General features: G+C 43.6%; 2 protein-coding genes across 3 annotated transcripts in view; one reads left to right on the forward strand and one right to left on the reverse strand.

The window, feature by feature from the left end:
* The window catches only part of GPALPP1 (GPALPP motifs containing 1), a 48,469-nt gene extending 32,119 nt beyond the window's left edge, over positions 1 to 16,350 (reverse strand). For both annotated transcript variants that reach the window (XM_017870982.1, XM_017870984.1), the window contains exon 1: positions 16,146 to 16,350. In XM_017870982.1, coding sequence (XP_017726471.1) covers positions 16,146 to 16,233 — 88 coding nt within the window. In that variant the 5' untranslated portion in view covers positions 16,234 to 16,350. The remainder of the gene's footprint in view (positions 1 to 16,145) is intronic.
* Positions 16,351 to 16,409: 59 nt separating this feature from the next.
* The window catches only part of NUFIP1 (nuclear FMR1 interacting protein 1), a 54,213-nt gene continuing 48,087 nt past the window's right edge, over positions 16,410 to 22,535 (forward strand). The window contains 1 exon segment of the mRNA XM_017870985.1: positions 16,410 to 16,864. Coding sequence (XP_017726474.1) covers positions 16,453 to 16,864 — 412 coding nt within the window. The 5' untranslated portion in view covers positions 16,410 to 16,452.

A 22,535-nucleotide genomic window follows, 5' to 3' on the forward strand; every position in this document is an offset into this window, starting at 1 on the left:
CACTAGCCACTACTGTTTCAGTGAACCCTTCTAGCTGATATTTTCACTTTCTTTTCTGAAATAAACAGCACTGGTTGTCTATCATTTATTATTCGCTTTAACTTCACTTGCTGTTTTGTGTACGATGGTTTTGTCTTTCCAGCTCTAGGAAGGCAGAAATTATGTCTTACACAATCTCTTTCATGAGATTCACAAAAGCTTTGTTAATATCTGAACTTATAAACCCAAACTTATAGCAATAGCATGTAATTTCCTTGATAAAGTGCAGTTTTGCATTGGTTGGTGCACCTGCCAAAACAAAAAACAAAAAAAACAGCTTCATGATTTTTTTTTTCTTATAGACAGTTTAAGGTAGAATCACTACTTTAAAAAAAAAAAAATCTTTCCTGGCATCCCCATATTTCTTGGTTAGTTTTCTTTTGAGATGATTTTCCAAGCAGAAATAAAATTAGAGTCACTCTAAGTTTTACTGCTTGCCAACAGAAATACAGGCAAGAGAATGAGGCTGCACTGTAATGGGGATGTTAGGGAGACTGGTAAGGGTCTTCTAGGTCCACTTATCAGGATGACTTGCTCTCACTTTACATCTCAGCAAAATTACAAATTACTGCATGGTGTCACTGCAGTGTCATGATGTCACTGATGATGTCACACAGACACAACTGTCCAGGTTGATCCTAAATAGTGATGCTAAAAGGCTACTGTCATAGGTCCCAAGGTTGGATATTTATCAGACTCCCTAAAATATATATGTATATTTTTAAAGATTCACGGGCCCTTTTCTCAGATATTCTGACCCAGTTGGCCTGGAGGAGGGCCTGGAAACATGACTTTCCAAAGAGTATTCTGGGTATGCCATTCATTCAATATTATAATAATAGTAATATCTGTTGCTACAAAAACTTAAGTGTAATAAATAAAAAACAAATAACATGGTTTGAGTTCTTAGGTGTTATGACTTGTTTTAAGAGACATACACATTATTCTATTTAATTCTGATAACAATCCTATGAGGGAGGTATTATTTCTATTTTACAGATGAAGAAACTGAGGCAGAGAATTGGTAAGTGACTTGCCTAACTTCATACAACTAAAGAGTGGGACTGGGATATGAACCCAGGAATCTGATTTCAAAGCCTGTATCCTTAATCACTATACTAGCCAATATTCAATAGTCAGCAACCATCCATCCAACAACAGTTATTAAGTAAATACTTATAGAGAAACAAACATTAAAAGAATTAAGATCAATTCAGATATTGTAAGTGCTGCTATGAAAACAGGAAAAAGGTGACACTATATGTGGGAGAGTAATTTTAAAGACAGTGGTAAGGCAAAAATCTCTCTGAGAAAAAGACATTTGAGTGGAGACTTAAATGATGAGATGATAGACGCCATGGACAGAGAAACAGCCAGTGCAAAACTCCTATGCAGGGAGCAAGCCTGATGTGCTTGAGGGAGAAAAAGGCCCATGTGGCTTAAGAAATGCAAAATGACAAGATCGAGTTGGATGGTATAGAGGGGCCAGACCCTATGCTTTGGAGTCAGACTCTGTGCTTTGAATTCCAGGTTGGCCACTTACTAGCTGTGTGATTTGGATAAGTTACTTAACCTTCCTATTACACTCTTGCTTTGTAAAATAAGGTTAATAATAGTTTCAACCTCACAGGACTGTTGTGAAGATTACATCAGTTAATATATGCAAAGTACCTAACAAAGTCTTTGGCATATAGCAAGTGCTCAATAAATCCTAGTATTGGCTACAATAAGGAGTTTGGACTTCCCTTTCCCTTTCCATTTTCTGTTCCCTTTCCCTAAGAGGCAAGATCTCACTGTGTTGTCCAGGTTGGAGGGCAGTGGCTATTCATGGGTGCGATCCCACTGCTGATCAGCATGAGAGTTTTCACATGCTTTGTTTCCGACCCGGGCTGGTTCACTCCTCCTTAGGGCAATCTGGTGGTCCTTCACTCCTGGAGGTCACCATACTGATGTTGAACTTAGTGTGGACACCAGATTGCATAGCGTACTATAGCCCAGAACTCCTGGACTCAAGCGATCCTCCTGCCTCAGCTTCCTGAGTACTTGGGACTACAGGCGTGCACCACCACATCCAGCAGGACTTTGGATTTTTAATTACAACAGGCAGTCATTGGGAGGTTGTGGGTCAGGAGAGAAACGATACGAATTACCAAACAAACAAACAAACACACTGTCTGCTTATGGACAACAGACAAAAGAGATCAGCAACAGGGGATATGCATTAGAAAGCTGATAAAAAATGGTTTGCGGTGGCTCACGCCTGTAATCCCAGCACTTTGGGAGGCCGAGGTGGGTGGATCACCCGAGGTCAGGAGTTCGGGACCAGCTTGAGCAACATGGTGAAACCCTGTCTCTACTAAAAATACAAAATTAGCTGGGAGTGGTGGCATGCGTCTGTAATCCCAGCTACTCGGGAGGCTGAGGCAGGTGAATTGCTTGAACCCCAGCAGTGGAGGTTGCAGTGAGCCGAGATCACACCATTGCACTCCAGCCTGGGCGACAGAGCGAGACTCTATCTAAAAAAAAAGAAGAAAAAAATGTTTGATTTGCAGCATACTCTAATGGAAGGGCAAAGAGGACTGCTAATGGTTTGGATGTTAGAGGTGAGAAGAAAAAAAAAAGGAACCAAGGATAGGTCTTAGGTTTTGTGCCTGACTAGCTAGGCAGGTGGATGGCAATGCTATTCTCTAAAATGGAGAAGGCTGGGAAGAAAATAGGCTGGGAGGGGAGAGTTGAGAGTTTGTTTTTCACATTTTAAGTTTCATACAGCCTTAAAAATGTAGGTGGTGCTATCAGTGGTACTTGGGCATACTAGGCTGTATAGGGTGTGTAAGTCCGTTCTCACGCTGCTATGAAGAAATACCTGAGACTGAGTAATTTACAAAGGAAAGAGGTTTAATTGACCCACAGCTCAGCATGGTTGGGGAGGCCTCAGGAAACTTACAATTATGGTGGAAGCGGAAGCAAACACATCCTTCTTCACATGGTAGGAGGAAGGAGAAGTGTGGAGAGAAAGGGGGAAAACTTGTAAAACTATCAGATCTCATGAGAACTCACTCACTATCATGAGAACAGCATGAGGGTAACCACCACCATGATTCAGTTACCTCCCACCAGGTCCCTCCCACAACATGTAGGGATTATGGAAACTACAATTCAAGATGAGATTTGTGTGGGGACACAGCCAAACATTATCACAGTATAAAGCTCAGGGGAGAAACTAAGGCTAGTTTCGGAATCATCAGCCTATTAAAAAATTTTTTTTCCTATCTCTCTTGGTGCATTACTATAGAACAGGTACATAACATGCCTTAGAAAAGAATAACTAAGGCATGCTGCGTTACAGCAAAAAGAGGAAAATATCAAGCATCATGGATGGGATTCCTGTCTCCAACTGCTGTTTAGGGTTTCCTGAAGAAGACTTAATGTCTTAGTATGTAAATGTTCCCCAATTATAAATAGAGACTATATGTGACCTCCAACCTCAATGAATAATGTGGCCCCACAGGAGTGATTGTCTCTTTTCATCTTCTTGATTCTAAGTACATTAAAGAGGGAAGATATGTTTTTTCCTCTTCTGCTTCTTTGACTTCTTATATGTGACTGCTATCAATGTAATTTATCAATTGTATACTATTGGCCAATTTTGGATAGGTGTGTATCAAGAAAAAATTTTATTATTGTTTTATATATTTTAAGCAATTAGATGTGTAATATGGTCTAAATATGTGCTGTTCTTGGTATTATAACATACATAGGTACATTTTATTTATTTATGTATTCATTCACTCATTTATTTATTTAGTGATGGGGTCTTGCTCTATTTCCTGGGTCAGAAAGCAGTGATCTGATTATGGCTTACTGTAACCTCAAACTCCTGGACTCAAGCGATCCTCCCACCTCAGCCTCCTGCATGGCTAGGACTACAGGTGTCTGCCACCATGTACAGATAATTTTTAAATTTTATTTTATTTATTTTTTTAAGACCAGGGTCTCACTATGTTGTCCAGCTTAGTCTTGAACTCTTGGCCTCAAGTGATCTTTCTGCCGTGGCCTCCCAAAGCACTGGGATTACAGGCATGAGCCACCACACCTGGTGCTATTACAACTAAAAAATTGCCTTGGATTTTTAAAGAAACAAATGGGTATACATTTTCAAAAGATAATAAGCAGATGAAGATAAAACTCATCTAAGAAAACCTGGCCTTTAAAAAATAATCACAGGAGAAATAGTATAAAAAAGTAACATTTAGCACATAGTACCATTAATTTCTATTTGAGTTGTGTCAAAATAAACAACTATTTCATCATGAAATGACAGAATACTGAGATGGCGATATAAAAAAGAAAAAAGAGGCCAGGCACGGTGGCTCATGCCTGTAATCCCAGCACTTTGGGAGGCCACGGCAGGCGGATCATAAGGTCAAGAGATCGAGACCATCCTGGCCAACATGGTGAAACCCCGTCGGTACTAAAAAAACAAAAATTAGCTGGGCGTAGTGGCGCGTGTTTGTAGTCCCAGCTACTCAGGAGGCTGAGGCAGGAGAATCACTTGAACCCAGGAGGCGGAGGTTGCTGTGAGCCAAGATCATGCCACTGCACTCCAGCCTGGTGACAGAGCAAGACTCTGTCTCAAAAAAAAAAAAAAAAGAAAAGAAAAAAGAGAAGAATATTAAAAGTATCAGTCAGTATACACCACAATACAGACCTCCTAATAAAAGTAAGGACATGTCTGGCTTCACTTTTTTATAGATAAATATCCTTCTGAACTATGAATAATCTCAAAAAACTATTTTGGGAACATGTAATGAACTATTCCATATCTCTCCTAAAGCAGTGATGCTTGTCATCATCATTAAGGAGGCTCTCCTACTGCAATGATAATTTTCCAAACAGATTATAAATTCCATGAGAACAGGAGTTATGCCTTCCTTGTATTTCACTTTATTTCCCTTTTCATATCACACAGAATTATGCATACAAAACAATGAAGTCAGCATAATACATAAAATCTCATTACAGATCAGCATTAACGGATGAACATCTGCAACTGATTTTGATGACTAGGAACGCTAACTTGAACCCCGATGAAATGATATGTTACTTCCCCAAAACCAATTCTATTCTTCTCATTAGTAGACCTGTATTACAAAAAAAATTATATGGTATTATGTTTTGGATTGCAACAATAAAATTTTGTGAAGTTTGCTTCCTTCTTGTTATACACATACTTTCACAATAATCTTGATTTTGCCTACTGACCTGCAAAGTCAAAAGTACAGTTGTCCCTCGGTATTCTCAGGAGATTGGTTCCAAGACCAGCTCCCCAGTTTGCAGCTACCAAAATCTGTGGCTATGGCCTTTGTTCCACATCCCTTGAATATTGTGCTTTCAATCTAGAGTTGGTTGAACCCGAAGACTGAGAACCCACAGATCTACAGGGTCAACTGTATTTACTATCTGGTCCTTTACAGGAAAAGTTTGCTGACCCCATGACATGGTTAAGTCATGCAAATATAAAGAAGGGGCACCTAACCCATCTTTTACAGGCAGTAGGCAGTTAACATCAAAGAATGTTTCCTAGGACCTGAGTTAGCTGGGCAAAGAAGGTGGAGACTGGAGGAAGAGTAGTCCAGGCAGAAAGAAAAGCATCTGCAAAAGCCTGAAAGCAAAAGTCACCAAATTTAGAAAACTGAAAGGTGTTCAGGATGGTTGGAACCAAGAGAGGATAGAAAGAGGGGCCAAATGTTGCTGTGAGGTCAAGGAAGACTAGGATTGAAAAGGGAGCCTTGAATTGGTGAGAGTCTCAGTGGACTGGTGAGAGAAGAAATGCAACGGGTTAAGAAGAAAATGGAAGACTCAGAGGCAGTAAGAAAGAAAAAGGAGCAGCTAGAGGGGGATATGAAGTAGAGTTTTCTTCAAAGATGGGAAAATTTGGATGTTTTGGTTAAATGCTAAGGGCAGGCGGCCCTAAGGACAGGGAAGGGAGTCAGAGTAAAAATGGAAGGACTAGCTTTAGAAGGAAGCAGTATACCTCTTCCATTATTACCAAAGGGCAGACAAAAAGCTTGGCATGGATTCAGGAAAGTTTTTAGCTATAGTAACAGAAAATTGAGGAAGTTCTCTTATGACAGCATTTACTTGTTCAATGAAGTAGACAGAAAAATACAATTTTAGAAGAAAGGGAAAGTTTTAAAAAGCCATGGTTGCAGATTGGGGAAGAGAAGGGAGGTGAAGCCTGTGAAGATTACTGGACAGACCTATGGACCCAGTTAGGAACAGGCTAACTTTTAGCAGCATTAGTTTGTGGAGGCATGAGGTTTCTTCTAGCAGCACTAGGCAGCTTGGCTGTAGGCTCACAAGGGGTAAACACTTGGACTGATCCAGGGCTGGGCTTTCATTAGATGGGTTTGGCAGAATACCCAATGGGATAAAGCAGTTGAGAGCACCAGCAAGAGAGTGGATGAATGGATGGACCATGGAGTCTAACAGGAGTAGGGATGTAAGCACTCCTCTCAGATGGAAGTGCTTAAGGATAGAGGTACTTAGGGATGGAAGGCTCAATGAGGTTAAAAAACAAAAATAAAAAGCAAATGAAATGGGAGTAACTTGAGTGGGAACAATGAATGAATAAGGGGTTCTTGCTGAGAATGAGATTTGAATTCATGTTTTTGGAGCTGGAGTAGGGTAGACTCCCCACTCCAGCTTCAAATGTAGGTGAAATTAATGGAGGTGAAGGTCACTGCAGATAAGGAGACTGGAGTTAGAGTCAAAATGGCCAAGGCTCCACTCAGCTTCCAATGAACAGAATATGGAGTGTGTGGACCACTCTTGAGAAAATATTTGCACCCCAGGGTTTCTAATGATATGACTTCAGGGTCATTTCCCAGCAGTCAATTTTCAGAGTATTCAAATGAAGTTAACTTGTTCCATCTCAGACCTGTGTGCTCCCTCTCTCCTCTTTACTCTGGTCATGCTTGTCAGATCTTTCTGGGACAGCAGAATGTGAGGAACACAGGGCAGATATCAGACTGGATTCAGGAACCCTCACTTGAAGGTAATCCTGACATCTGCTACAACATGGATGAACCTTAAGGACATTATGCTAAGCCAGTTCAAATAAAAGTCCAAATAAGCCAGTCCAAAAAAAATAAAAAATAAAAAAAAGACAAATACTGTATGATTCCACTCAAATGATGTACTTAGAGTAGTCAAATTCATAGAGACAGAAAATAGAACAGTGCTTGTCAGGAGCTGGAGGAGGGAATGAGGAATTATTGCTTAATGAGTACAGAGTTTCTTTCTGTTTTATAAGATGAAAAGAGATGTGGATATGGTGGTAATAGTTGCTCAACCATCTGAATGTATTTAATGCCACTGAACTGTACATTTAAAGATGGTTAAGGTGGTAAATTTCATGTTATGTGTATTTTATCACAATTTGTAAAAACTGAAAAAAAAAAAAAAAAAAAAAAAGAGGCTGGGCACAGTGGTTCATGCCTGTAATCCCAGCACTTTGGGAGGCTGAGGCGGGTGGATCACTTGAGCCCAGGAGTTTGAGACCAGGCTGGCCAACATGGTGAAACCCCGTCTCTACTAAAAATACAAAAATCAGCCAGGTGTGGTGGCACAGGCCTATAATCTCAGCTAGTTGGGACGTTGATGCAGGAGAATCACTTGAACCAGGAAGCAGAGGTTGCAGCGAGCTGAGATCATGCCACTGCACTCCAGCCTGGGTGACACTGAGAGTCTGTTTACAAAAAAAAAAAAAAAAAAAAGGGCCAGGCAAGGTGGCTCAAGCCTGTAATCCCAGCACTTTGGGAGGCCGCCAAGGTGGGCGGATCACCCAAGGTCAGGTGTTCGAGAGTAGCCTGGCTAACATGGTGAAACCTCATCTCTACTAAAAATGCAAAAATTAGCTGGGCGTGGTGGCAGACACCTGTAGTCCCAGCTACTCGGGAGGCTGGGGCAGGAGAATGGCATGAACCCGGCAGGCGGGCTTGCAATGAGCTGAGATAGCGTCACTGCACTCCAGCCTGGGTGACAAAGCAAAACTCTGTCTCAAAAAACAAAAACAAAAACAAACAAACAAACAAACAAACAAAATCCCCTTCCCTGCCAGCCATTAGGTTTCTTCCAGAATCCACACAAAGGATTATGGTTAGCTGCATTCGTGCAGGTCCTGGCTTCCCTAACCCCCATAAATCCTGGGCTCCTCTTAAGGAATTTATTTTTTTTTTTTCTGAGACAAGGTCTTGTTCTAACTCTCTGGCTGGAGTGCAGTGGTGTGATCACAGCTCACTGCAACCTCAAACTCCTGGGCTCAAGCAATCCTCTTGCCTCAGCCCCCGGAGTAATTGAGACTGCATGTGCATGCTACCACACCTGGCTAATTTTTAAATTTTTAGTAGAGATGAGGTCTTACTATGTTGCCTAGGCTGTTCTTGACATCCCGGGCTCAAGTGATCCTCCCACCTTAGCTTCCCAAAGTGCTGGGATTATAGGCATGAGCCACTGTGCCTGGCCAGGAATTTTTACTCTGTCCTCTAGTCGGCCAAAAGGAATCTACTGAGTACCCACTTTGTGCTGGGTACCCTGCTAGTATTGGGGATTGCAGAGGCTTAGCACATGGTTCCTTTCCTCATGGTTTAGTGGGCAAACCAGCAAACAATCCAGCATAACTGCAGATAGAGAAAGCCACATGTGCTCCCATCCCTCACCACAAACACTGTGGTCTTGGCAACACCAGCAGCAGCAGCAGCTGGGAGCTTGTCAGAAATGCAGAATCTCAGGCCTCACCCAGATCCCCTGAATCAGAGTTGGCATCTTAACAAGATCTCTGGGTAATCCATGTACATGTTCAAGTTTAAGGTGCACTGCTACAGAAGACAGAAACAGGGTGACCAACTGTGCTGGTTTGCTTGGGATTGAAGGGCTTCTTGGGATGTGGCATTTTTAGTGCTAAAACTGGGACAGTCCCAGGCACTGAGGGGGTAATTTAGTCTTTGCTCCTGAACTTGGAATACATTAAAATCCTGACGGGGGGGCGGGGGCAGGGGGGGAAGAAGAGACCGGCTAGGACATTGAAAGATTTGTTTTAGAAGTTCATGTCCTTTTTTAAAGATTCTGATAGGAACTCTCATTGGGAATCATTAAACAAAGATGTCGGATAAGCATCTAAGTTCTTATATAAAAATCTTCACCCCATGGGTGGGAATATCATCACTTAAAAGAGAAAATAGAGTACAAATATAAAAAAAGAGAGCTTAGGAGTCAGCTTTCAGAATCTTTAACACCTGAAGGTTTAACCGAAGATAATCTATTCGAGATGAACAGGAGCTGCCCAAAGAGAAGACAAAAATGAGGGGAGTATGGTATCACAGAAACCGACAGAAGAGAAGGGGTGTGTGTGTGTGTGTGTGTGTGTGTGTGTGTGTGTGTGTGTGTGTGTGTGTGTTTAAAGATAGGGGCTTGCATCTGGGCGCCGTGGCTCATGCCTGTAATCCCAGCACTTTGGGAGGCCAAGGCGGGCGGATGACCTGAGGTCGGGAGTTTGAGACCAGCCTGACCAACATGGAGAAACCCTGTCTCTACTAAAAATACAAAATTTGTCGGGCGTGGTGGCGCATGCCTGTAATCCCAGCTCCTTGGGAGGGTGAGGCAGGAGAATAGCCTGAACCCGAGAGGCGGAGGTTGCAGTGAGCGGAGACCGCACCATTGCACTCCAGCCTGAGCAATAAGAGCAAAAAAAAAAAGGGGGTCTTGCTCTGTGGTCCAGGTTGGAGTGCAGTGGCATGATCCTATCTTCCTGCAGTCTTGGCCTCCTGGGCTTAAGTGATCCTCCCACCTCAACCTCCCAAGTAGCTGGGACTACAGGTGTGCACCACCACACCTAGCTAATTTTAAAATTTTTTTAGTAGAGACGTAGTCTTGCTATGTTGCCCAGGCTGATCTCCAACTTCTGGGCTCAAGAGATGCTCCCACTTCAGCCTCCCAAAGTGCTAGGATTACAGGTGTGAGCTACCGTGCCCAGCCACAAGAGAGTTTTAAGAGGAGTAGGTAATCTTAAAATACTGTTAAGTAATAAGAGAAAGACTGAAAAAGTTCCATTTGATTTAGCAGCATGGAAGGATCTATATACATATTACACTTGAGTAAAAATGTAAAAAAATAAAATAAAACTTCAGTGACATCTGTTGCTCTTGGAATAGAGACCAAGGTCCTTCATGTGGTCTCTCCAGTCCCCATTTGCCTTCCTGCCAGAATGTGGCCATCCAGGCAGCGGCAGCAGCAGTGATTTCATCTACCCCTCGCTTTCTCCGCTTCTGTTACATGGTCTTCTCTGTTCCTGCTGCCCATCATATCCCATCCTGCCTTAAAGTCTTCATACATGTTGTTGTTTGAGTGTTCCCTCCCATCCCTTAGTTTCATTCATTTTGCTAGTTTTCAGAGCTCAGTGCAAAACTTAATCTTGGGATTCAGGTGTTATGGGCCTCCTCATGTGATAAACATAGTCACACAGTTTTCCAAAATACATGGTTTTCTTCTTAATAAAAGTATTCTTGAAATTATTTATTCGTGTTTTTGTTGTTGTTGTTGACATAGGGTCATTGTTCAGAATATCACATCATATATATCGTTAGATAATTAGAAATGTGAGGCATTGGAGAGAGAGCATTTTTTTTTAGAAATTAGACTTTAAATTCAAGCTTCTTTCTTTTCTTCTTATTCTTTTTTTTTTATTGAGACAAGGTCTCACTCTGTCATCCAGGCTGGAGTGCCGTGGCATGATCGTAGCTTACTACAACCTCCAACTCCTGGGCTCATGCGATCCTCCCACCTCAGCCTCCCAAGTAGCTGGGACTACAGGCATGCACTACCTGTATTTTTTGTAGAGATGGGGTTTTGCCATGTTGCCCAGGCTGGTCTTGAACTCATGGGATCAAGAATCTGTCTGCCTCAGCTTCCCAAAGTGCTGGGATTATAAGAGTAAACAACCATACCTGGCCCAAGTTTCTTAAAACTAGATGCACAAGCCAATAAGCACATGAAAAGGTGCTCAACATCACTAATTGTTAAGCAAATGCCAATCAAAGCAATGAGATACCACTTCATACCCATTAGGATGACTATTACAAAAAAAAAAAAAAAGAAAGACAAACAGAAATTAACAAGCAATGGGAGGGTGTAGAGAAACTGAGACCCTTGTACGCTGCTAGTGGGAACATAAAATGGTGCAGCTGCTGTAGACAACAGTATGCTAGTTTCTCAAACTGTTTTTTTTTTTTTGAGACAGAGTCTCGCTCTGTCACCCAGGCTGGAGTGCAGTGGCGCGATCTTGGCTCACTGCAACCTCTACCTCCCAGGTACAAGTGATTCTCATGCCTTAGCCTCCCCAGGAGCTGGGACTACAGGTGCAAGCCACCACACTTGGCTAATTTTTGTATTTTTAGTACAGACGAGCTTTCACCATGTTGGCCAGGCTGGTCTTGACCTCCTGACCTCAGGTGATCCACCTGCCTGGGCCTCCCAAAGTGCTGGGATTACAGGTATGAGTCACCATGCCCGGCCTCTCAAAATGTTGTAGAATTACCACATGGTCCAGCAATCCCATTTCTGGATATACGACCAAAAGAAATGAAAGCAGGAACTTGAACAGATTATTTGTACACCCATGTTCATAACAGCATTATTCACAATAGCATACATAGCTACCCAAGGGTCCAGCAACAGATGAATAAACAAAATGTAGTCTGTACAGTATATACTTACATGGAATATTGTTGAGTCTTGAAAAGAAATTCTAACGTGCTACAATAAGTGAAGCTTGAAGAAATCATGCTAAGTGAAATAAGCCAGTAACCAAAGGACAAGTACAGTATGATTCCATTAAAGGAAGTACCTAGAAGAGTCCAATTAACAGAAAAAGAAAGTAGATGGTGGTTACCAGGGACTGGGGGAGAGGGGAGAATGGAAAATTATTGTTTAATGGGTACAGGTTTCAGTTTTGAAGGTGAAAATAGTTCTAAGAGATGGATGGTGGTGATGACTGCACAACAATGTGACTGTACCTAAGTGCCACTGAACTATATGCTTACAAATGGCTAATATGATAGATATGTATATTTTACCAGAATAAACAAGAAAAAAACTAGATGCATATATATGGTTGCCTGATGGAAGGTGATAGTGGAGAAAGGATGGTCTATTCAATAAATGGTGCCAGGATACCCTTACAGGGGCAAAAAATTTTCATCCCTATCTCACACCACACACAAACATCAATTCCAGATGAATTGCAAATATAAATGTGAAAGCTGAAACAATAATGCTTTTAGAAAAAAACATAGAACAGCATTACAACCTTGAGGTGGGCAAGATACCTTAAACAGGGTGCAAAAAATTCTACCATAAAAGAAGAAAATTAAAAGTCAGAATATATTAAAATTAAAAACTTATGTTAATCAAAACATACCAACATGAGTGAAAAAACAACCACAGAATTAGAGAAGATATTTCTGATACACCTATCTGGAAAATGACTCATATTCAGACTATAAAAAGAACTCTATAAATCAATATGAAGACAGACAACTCAATGGAAAAATAAGCAAAAGACCAAACACAGCATGTATCCATATGGTCAAATAACACATGAAAAGGTGGTCAATTTCATTTGTCACCAGGGAAATACAAATTAAAACTACCATGAGATATTGCTACAAACCACCGGATTTAAAAGAAAAAACTATTAGAATGTGGAACAACTAGAATTCTCATACATGCTGAGAACTTTGGTGACTTTGGAAGGTGGGAGTATCTACCATAAGACATATACTACAATGCAGAGCAGCACATTTTATAATAGCCTCCAAATAGAAATTACTCAAATGTCCATCCAATGTAAAATGGATAGATTGCAGAACATTCATCCAATGGATGACTATATAGCAATGTAAAGAAACAACCTATAATAATTCTATTTGTTTAAAGACCAGATTATGAACTTCAACAATCTATAATAATGCTAATCTACATCAATGAATCTCAAAAAGTAATATAGTACCAAGAAAGGAAGCCAGTTACCAAAGAGAAAACATGCAGTTACTCTTTGGTTGTAGGAGGGGGGGTGATGCCAGTAGTAACTGAAAGATGGTCCAAGTGCAGCTTCTATGGTGTGATACAGTGGATGTGAAAGCCATTGGTACTGGCAAACTTCTTAAAAATCCAGATAGACGAAATAAAAATGGTATGGGAAGATTTTTTGGCAACTGTTTTAGGTTCAGCCATCTAGAAGGTTATGAAGGGAATGGAATTATAGCAGGGGGGATTATGCGTTAAAAATGACACTATGTGTAAGATACTGTGCTTGACGAAGAGCAGTCATTCAACAAATATATACGAAGAATTTTTTTTCTTTCTTTTTTTTGAGACAGAGTCTCACTCTGTCGCCAGGCTGGAGTGCAGTGGTGCAATCTCGGCTCATTGCAACCTCCGCCTCCCGGGTTCAAGTCATTCTTCTGCCTCAGCCTCCAGAGTAGCTGGGACTACAAGTACACGCCACCATGCCTGGCTAATTTTTGTATTTTTAGTAGAGACGGGGTTTCACCATGTTGGCCGGAATCATCTTGATCTCTCACCCCGAGATCCACCGGCCTTGGCTTCCCAAAGTGCTGGGATTACAGGTGTGAGCCAACGCACCTGGACCCAGAATCTTTTATGTGCCAGGCAGGTTGTAATGGAACTCCTTCAAGTAGAGGGCAATACAAATATTACACATGCACGGCATTAAGTGCTGGGGGAAGCGGAGAACTAACACATAAAAGAAACAGAAGAGAGCAGACAAAGAAAGATGTACTTGACATAAAAGCTGGTAGAATGATGGAAGCAAACCATAACAAAATTATCTATGCAGGAGTTGGTGGTTGCTTATCTGCAAATCCTGCCTTAGTTTAAAATCAGGGAATATGGGCCGGGTGTGGCAGCTCGCGCCTATAATCCCAGCACTTTGGGAAGCTGGGGTGGGTGGATCGCCTGAGGTCAGGAGTTGGAGACCAGCCTGGCCAACATGGGGAAACCCCCTCTCTACTACTAATACAAAATTAGTTGGGCGCAGTGGCGTGTGCCTGTAATCCCAGGTACTCAGAAGGTTGAGGCAGGAGAATTGCTTGAACCCGGGAGGTGGAGGTTGCAGTTAGATGGGATTGTGCCATTGCACTCCAGCCTGGGCGACAGAGTGAGCCTCCATCTCCCCCCCCAAAAAAAAAAAAATCAGGGAATGTGGTGAACCAGCAACAACATACACATAGGAACCCAACTAGCTAAATTGGTTAACCACACCTTTCTTCAACCTTGGTCGAATGGAACTTTTCTTGCTAAAATAAAATCATTATTTTTTATTTTATTTATTTATTTTTTTGAGACAGAGTCTCGCTCTGTTGCCCAGGCTGGAGTGCAATGGCACGCTCTCAGCTCATTGCAACCTCTGCCTCCAGGTTCAAGCGATTCTCCTGCCTCAACCTCCTGAGTAGCTGGGATTATAGGTGCATGCCACCACGCCCAGCTATTTCTAGTAGAGATGGGGTTTCACCATGTTGGCCAGGCTGGTCTCGAACTCCTAACCTCAGATCCGCCCACCTCAGCCTCCCAAAGCGCTGGATCACAGGCGTGAGCCACCGCGCCTGGCCTTATTTTATTTTTTTTAAAGCTATCTCCTACGGGAAGGAATGCATAATTTTTTATTTTTACTTTTATTTTTTTTTTTGAGACTCTCGTTCCATCGCCCAGGCTGGAGTGCAGTGGCGCTCTTGGCTCACTGCAACTTCCGCCTCCTGGGTTCAAGCGATTCTCCTGCCTCAGCCTCCCGAGTGGCTGGGATTACAGGTGCCTGCCACCACGTCCGGCTAATTTTTGTACTTTTAGTAGAGATGGGGTTTCACCACGTTGGCCAGTCTGGTCACGAACTCCTGAGTTCAAGTGATCCGCCCGCCTTGGTCTCCCAAAGTGCTGAGATTACAGGCTTGTGCCACCTCGCCCGGCTGGAAAGCATAATTTTCAAAATGGTTACAACAGAAATTAGATTGGAAAGGGGCCTGTAGTAGAAACATGACCTCCGGGTAGAAAAGGAAGAAAAATTAGATTCAGAAATGGCAGGGTTACTCTTTCAGCTTTACTCTTCTCCAACTGGGTTGTCGGTGCTAGTCCACAAATGTGAATAAACATTAAACCAGATAGGTATGCATGGCGGAATCTGAGAAGCATTCGCTTCGTATATACAAAGCGCCTGTTGCGTGTTCAGGTAGAAGACCATAGTGCAATGGTGAAGACAGATTATGTCGACAAATCATTCAAATATAGTGTACTAAATATGCAATGTAATTAGGAAAAAACCCGAGGGCAAAAAGAAAGGCGTGACAATGCTTTGGGGAATTTGGAAAGGTTTTATTGGTGTGACATTTAAGTTGGGCCTTGAAGGATGGGGAGATGTTTGTCAGTTACGTTTAGAAATGCGACCAGAGGAAGCCCAGAAGCCTAGAGCGTTAAGGAACTGCGCAGCAACTCAGGCTGGATTGAGTATTGGGCTGATGTGTCAGATGCAATTAACAGAATGAGAGGCAAGGAAAGCAGGTCGGGAGCTGGAGAGAACAGGATCTGCAAGGTTCTTGTAAATCAGAAGGCAATATGGCACAGAGGTTAGGAGAAACGCTTCCTTCTAAGTCGGGCTCCATCACTTGCTAGCAGTATGATCTAGACGCTGGCATGGGCTTGGGCGTACCCATTTGCAACATGGGAAAATAGTCTTTTCCTTATACGGCTTAAATGACTGAATGGGTATCAGTCAGTTAGGGCAGCGTGCAGCTCTTATTTAGCGCTAAATGAGAATGTATTATCATCACGAAGCCAAACCACGCAAAAGCTCGGTTTCTAGGAGGGTCCCCCAGCCTCCTCCCCACTGCTACCGTTTGGGAAGAAAAGTTCTCTCGGGTCGGGCCGCGCCCACTCCCCACTCCTCAGCCCTCCTAGGCCTCCGACTTTCTTCAGCTAGCAGGGCCGGGCCAGGGAGCGGGTGGATGGGCCTGGAGGGCAGCGGAGACGCCGCCGCTTACCAGGGCTCGGGTCCCGCTCTTCGTCCTCCGCTGTTCCACGGGCCTTGAAGCCGGGCGGCAGGGCCGGTCCGATTAGGTCTCTTGCCATCCGCGGTGGCTGATACTGGTCACAGATACGAGTCTATCCACGAACGTCAAACCTACCCAAATGGAATCCCGCGATCAGCAGCAAAGAATGGAAGGTTTCCCGACGCCGACCAATGACGTAAAGCCTGTGGTTGGCTGAGAGGCGTAGTTCGCAGTAAAGGAAGTGACGCCTAATGCTTGCTCCACAGTCGCGTGCTAGACTCCGGACCCAGCAGGTGGTATGGCTGAGCCGGCTAGTGATTTCGTGACTCCAGCCGGGTGGCGTGCGTCTCCCGAGCTGACTCCCACGTTAGGGCCCCTGAGCGACACTGCCCTGCCACGGGACAGCTGGGTGTTCTGGGCAATGCTGCCGCCTCCGCCACCACCGATTACGTCCTCGCTTCCCGCAGCCGGGTCAAAACCTTCCTCTGAGTCGCAGCCCCCCATGGAGGCCCAGTCTCTTCCTGGGGCGCCGCCCCCCTTCGACGCCCAGATTCTTCCCGGGGCGCAACCCCCTTTCGACGCCCAGTCCCCTCTTGATTCTCAGCCTCAGCCCAACGGCCAGCCTTGGAATTTCCACGCTTCGACATCATGGTATTGGAGACAGTCTTCTGATAGGTTTCCTCGGCATCAGAAGTCCTTCAACCCTCCAGGTAGGCTATTTTTCCACGTGGGTCGACCCCTTTACCTTTTTTCCCCGTTCTTTCCTCTCCCCTCAGCCGTGCATACATCTCTCCGTTTCCTCTCTCCACTCTGCCTTGCCTCTGCGCTCTTGGAGTCTGGTCATTAGTATCTCAAAATATATCTGATTAGAATGTTTTCCTGTTGCCTGTTAATTCCATTTAGCAGTTGTTTATTGAATTCCAACTATGTACCAGAATTTAGGTATATAGCAGTGAGCAGAACATACAAAAAATATTATGGAGCTTAATATTAATATCTCTCTTGTGTAGGAAGACAGACAATAAACGAAATAAAATATTGTGCATTAGAAGGTTAAGAGTGCAGTGGAGAGAGATAAAACAAAGAAGAATGGTAAGTAGTGAAGGGTTTTCTTTTCTTTTTTTTTTTCTTTTCTGGAGACTGAGTGCCTGTGTCGCCCGGGCTGGAGTGAAGAGTAGCGCGATCTACTTCACTCCAGCCTATGCAATCTCTGCAGAGAGTCTCATTGCAACCTCTGCCGGGTTCAGGCAATTCTCGTGCCTCAAACTCCCGAGTAGCTGGGACTACAGGCCCGTGCCACCACGCCTGGCTAATTTTTTATATTTTTAGTAGAGATGGGGTTGCGCCGTGTTGGCCAGGCCTGTCTCGAACTCCTGAGCTCAGGCATCCGCCCGTTTCGGCCTCCCAGAGTGTTGGGATTACAGGCGTGAGCCACCGCGCCCGGCCGAGTAGTGCAGTTTTAAATATCATTGTTAGTCATAAGAAAGGTGACATATGAGCGAAGACTTCAGGGAGGTGAGGGATCACAGCCGTGCATACATCTGGGAGAATAGGGGTATAGGCAGAAGGAACTGCAAGTGCAAAGGCCTTGAGGCTTAGAAGCTATACATCAAAATGGGAACCAGCGTGGCTACAGAGGACTGAGTCTGGAGTATAATTGTAGAAGATAGGGGAAGAGGGTAAGACCTGGTATGTCTTTATAGATCGTGGGACTTTGACTTTTACTGTTGTGAAGTGGGTAGTACAGGGGATTGACATGATCTGATTTACTTAAGAGGATTAATGTGTCTGTTGGTGGGAACTGACTGAAAGAGAAACGGGTTAGGAAGCTATTGTAATTACTTGTCTAAATGAGAGACACTGGAGACTTGGACCAAGGTGAAGCCCAAAGGATGGTGAGAAGTAGTTGGATTCTAGATCTAGGGATATCTTGGAGCTCTTGTGGGTTCAGTTACAGACCACTGCAGTAAAGCAAGTCACACAATTTTTTTTTTTTTTTTGGTTTTCCAGTGCATGTAAAAGGTATGTTTTCCTGCAGATCATATGGGGCAAAAAAGTTATTTTTACATTATACCATAGTCTATTAAGTATGCAATACCATTATGTCTTAAAAAACAACTTACATACCATGATTAAAAAATACTTTAGGCTGAGCAGGGTAACTCACACCTATAATCTCGGCACTTTATTTATGTTTTTAGATTTGTTGAGACAGAGTCTCTGTTGCTCAGGCTGGAGTGCAATGGCGCAATCTTGGCTCACTGCAACCTCCACCTCCAAGGTTCAAGTGATTCTTCTGCCTCAGCTTCCCGAGTAGCTGTTATTACAGGTGCCCGCCACCAAGCCTGGCTAATTTTTGTATTTTTAGTAGAGACAAAGTTTCACCATGTTGGCCAGGCTGATCTCAAACTCCTGACCTCAAGCGATCCACCCTCCTTGGCCTCTGAAAGTGCTGAGATTACAAGCGTGAGCCACTGCACCTAGCTAATCTCAGCACTTTGAGAGGCAGAGACAAGATGATTGCTTGAGCCCAGGAGTTTGAGACCTGCCTGGGCAACAAAATGAGACCCCCGTCTCTACAAAAAAAATAAAATTAACCAGACATAGTGGCATGCCTGTGGTCCCAGGTGCATGGGAGACTGAGGCAGGAGGTATTCCTTGAGCCCAGGAAGTGGAGGCTACTTTATCAACTAAGTTTGTATAATATTATAAATCCTTTGTTGTCATTTCAACAGTGTTCACCAGGACTTTTTTTTCCTCTCAAAAAAGCACTTTCTTTCCTCATCCATAAGAAGCCACTCGTCATCCATTAAAGTTTTACCACGAGATTGCAGCAAATCAGTCACATCTTGTGCCTCTACTTTTTTTTTTTTTTTTTGAGACAGAGTCTCGTTCTGTTGCCCAGGCTGGAGTGCAGTGGCGCGATCTTGGCTCACTGCAAGCTCCGCCTCCTGGGTTCACGTCATTCTCCTGCCTCAGCCCCCAAGTAGCTGGGACTACAGGCGCTGGCCACCATGCCCGGCTAATTTTTTGTATTTTTATTAGAGGTGGGGTTTCACCGTGTTAGCCAGGATGGTCTCAATCGCCTGACCTCGTGCTCCACCTGCCTAGGCCTCCCAGAGTGTTGGGATTATAGGCATGACCCACTGTGCCCGGCCCCTCCACTTCTAATTCTAGTTCTCTTGCTGTTTCTACTGCATCTGAAGTGACTTCCTCCACTGAAGTCTTGAACTCCTCAAAATCATCTATGAGGGTTGGAATTTCTTCTTTCAAACTCCTGTTAATGTTGATCTTTTGACCTCCTTCCATAAATCATGAATGTTCTTAATGGTGTCTTGAATAGTGAATCAAAACCTCCTTTCTAGGTTTTTAATCTACTTTGCTCAGATCCATTGGAGGAATCACTATCTATGAATCACTATGAATTTCTTTCAAGAGCTTTTCAGCCAGGCACGGTGGCTCACAACTGTGATCCTAGCACTTCAGGAGGCCAGAACAGGAGGATCCCTTGAGCCCAGGAGTTTGAGGTTGCAATGAGCCATGACTGCACCTTTACATTCCAACCTGGCTGACAGAGTGAGACCCTTTCTCAGTCGTTGCATTCACAACTTAGCTAGCTGTTTGGCACAAGAGGCCTGACTTTTGACTTGTATCAGCTTTCAACATGTCTTCCTCACTAAGCTTAATCATTTCTGGCTTTCGATTTAAAATGAGAGACATGCGACTCTTCCTTTTGCTTGAACACTTAGAGGCCATGATAGGGTTATTAACTGGCCTACTTTTGAATATTGTGTCTCAGAGGATAGGGAGTCCTGAGGAGAGGGAGAGGAGAACCACCGGTTGGTGGAGCAGTTAGAACATACACAGCATTTATAAAGTTCACCATCTTATATGGCCATGATTCATGGTGTCTGAAAACAATTACAGTAGTAGCATCAAAGTATAACAGATGTAATAAAAATGAAAAAGTTTGAAATATTACGAGGATCATCAAAATGTGACACAGAGACAGCACATTGTTGTTGGAAAAATGGTGCCGATAGACCTGCTTGATGTAGGGTTGCCACAGACCCTTAGCTTGCAAAAAGCTCAGTAAAACGAAGTGCAGTGAAAAAACGAAGTGCTTTTATACCTTAAAGGTGCGGACAGCATGATTTACTGAAAGATAGGGTATATGGGATGCAAGATAAAGAGGAGAGAAGGATAATTTAAAGCTTTTTGCCAAATAATTGGAAGGGTGGAGTTGCTACTGAGATAGGTAAGAATGTGGATGGAGCAGATTTGGAAGGAAGTCCAGGAATTGAAATTGGAATATATTTGTGTCAGGTAGAGATTCTGAATAGGCTTTTAGCTATTAGTCTGTACTTTCAGGGGAGATTTGTGGCTGGAGCTATAAATTGGGGTGTTGACACCATATAGATCATATTTCAAGCTACAAGATTGTTCACTTAAAACGTTTCTCCAGCTTTGCATAAAATTCAATTCTGCATTAAACAGAATCCAAACAATTAGTGTTTTATTTATTTATTTATTTTTCAAATAGAGTCTCTCTCTGTCACCCAGGCTGGACCAGTGGCACCATCTCAGCTCATTGCAACCTCCACCTCCTGGGTTCAAGGGATCCTTCTGCCTCAGCCTCCTGAGTAGCTGGGACTACAGGCACGCACTACCATGCTTGGATAATTTTTGTATTTTTAGTAGAGACTGGGTTTCACCATATTGGGCAGGCTGGTCTCGAGCTCCTGACTGCAAGTGATCTGCCTGCCTTGGCCTCCCAAAGCACTGGGAATACAGGAATGAGCCACCCCGCCTGGCGCAAACAGTTAGTGTTTATTGTATGGCAGATGCTGGAAACATGGACTTGGCTAAGTCAGATGAGATATATTCATAAGTATGAACCAAAATACAATGTGACTGATGATAGAGGCATATAATAGCTGATTTCAGAATGTAGAGGAAATTGGGAAAAGCTTTTGGAAGAAGTGTCTTAGGAGATGTATAGAATTTGGGAAGAGATGTTTCTGAGGTAGAGAAGGAGGTGTCAGTACAAGGCAAGTTCTGGAGATTGCAGGGTTCTGGTATGACTGAAGCAGAGTATGTGAAAAGTATGGGGGAAAAGTAGGGTAAGAAAGTAAATTAGAATCTCATGGGAGGTCTCTAGGAAGCTGTCTTAGTCCCTATTGTGCTGCCATGACAGATTATGACCTGTTGGATAATATATAATGAATAGAAATTTATTTGGCTAATAGTTCTGGAGGTTAAGTCCAAGATCAAGTGGCTCTTGAGGACCTTCTTGCTGCATTGTAACATCAAGGAAGGCATCACATGATGAGAGAGAATGAGAGAAGGTCAAACTCATCCTTTATTATTATTACTTTTTGAGACAGGGTCTTGTTCTGTCGCCCAGGCTGGAGTGCAGTGGCACATATACGGCTCACTGCAGCCTCGACCTGCTGGGCTCAAGTGTTTCTCCCATCTCAGCCTCACAAGTAGCTGGGACTACAGGCACACACCACCAAGTCTGGCTAATTTTTGTATTTTTTGTAGAGACACAGTCTTGCCAGGCTACTCAGGTTGATCTCGAACTCCTGGGCTCAAGTGATCCGCCCACCTTGGCCTCCCAAAGTGTTGGAATTATAAGCGTGAGCCATCATGCCAGCCCCTCCCCCTACTTTTTTTTTTTTTTTAGAGACGGGGCCAGGTGCAGTGGCTCATGCCTGTAATCCCAGCACTTTGAGAGGCCGAGGCACGTGGATCACTTGAGGTCAGGAGTTCGAGACCAGTGTGACCAACATGGTGAAACCCTGTCTCTACTAAAAAATAAAATAATTACCCAGGCGTGGTGGCACATGCCTGCAATCCCAGCTACTCAGGAGGCTGAGGCAGGAGAATCGCTTGAACCTGGGAAGCGGAGGTTGCAGTGAGCCAAGGTTGTGCCACTGCACTCTAGGCTGGGCAACAAGATCAAAACTCCATCTCCCCCCTCCACCAAAAAATGAATAAATAAATAAGAGACAGGGTCAGCTGGGCATGGTGGCTTATGCCTGTAGTCCCAGGACTTTGGGAGGCTGAGGCAGGCAGATTGGTTGAGGCCAGGAGTGTGAGATGAGCCTGGGCAATGTAGTGAGACCCTATCTCTGTAAAAAGAATAATTTTTAAAAAAGAGACATAAACAAGGTCTTGTGCTGTTGCCCAGGCTGGAGTGTAGTGGCATGATCATGGCTTACTGCAACCTCAAACTCCTGAGCTCAAGGGATCCTCCCACCTCAGCCTCCACTGCAGCTAGGACTACAGGTGTGTGCCATCATGCCAAGCTAATTTTTAAATTTTTTTGTAGAAATGGGGTCATGCGAGGTTACCTAGGCTGGTCCTGAAGTCCTG

This window comes from Rhinopithecus bieti, unplaced genomic scaffold (genome assembly GCF_001698545.2).
Source record: "Rhinopithecus bieti isolate Rb0 unplaced genomic scaffold, ASM169854v2 scaffold_5273, whole genome shotgun sequence".
NCBI classification, from domain to species: domain Eukaryota; kingdom Metazoa; phylum Chordata; class Mammalia; order Primates; family Cercopithecidae; genus Rhinopithecus; species Rhinopithecus bieti.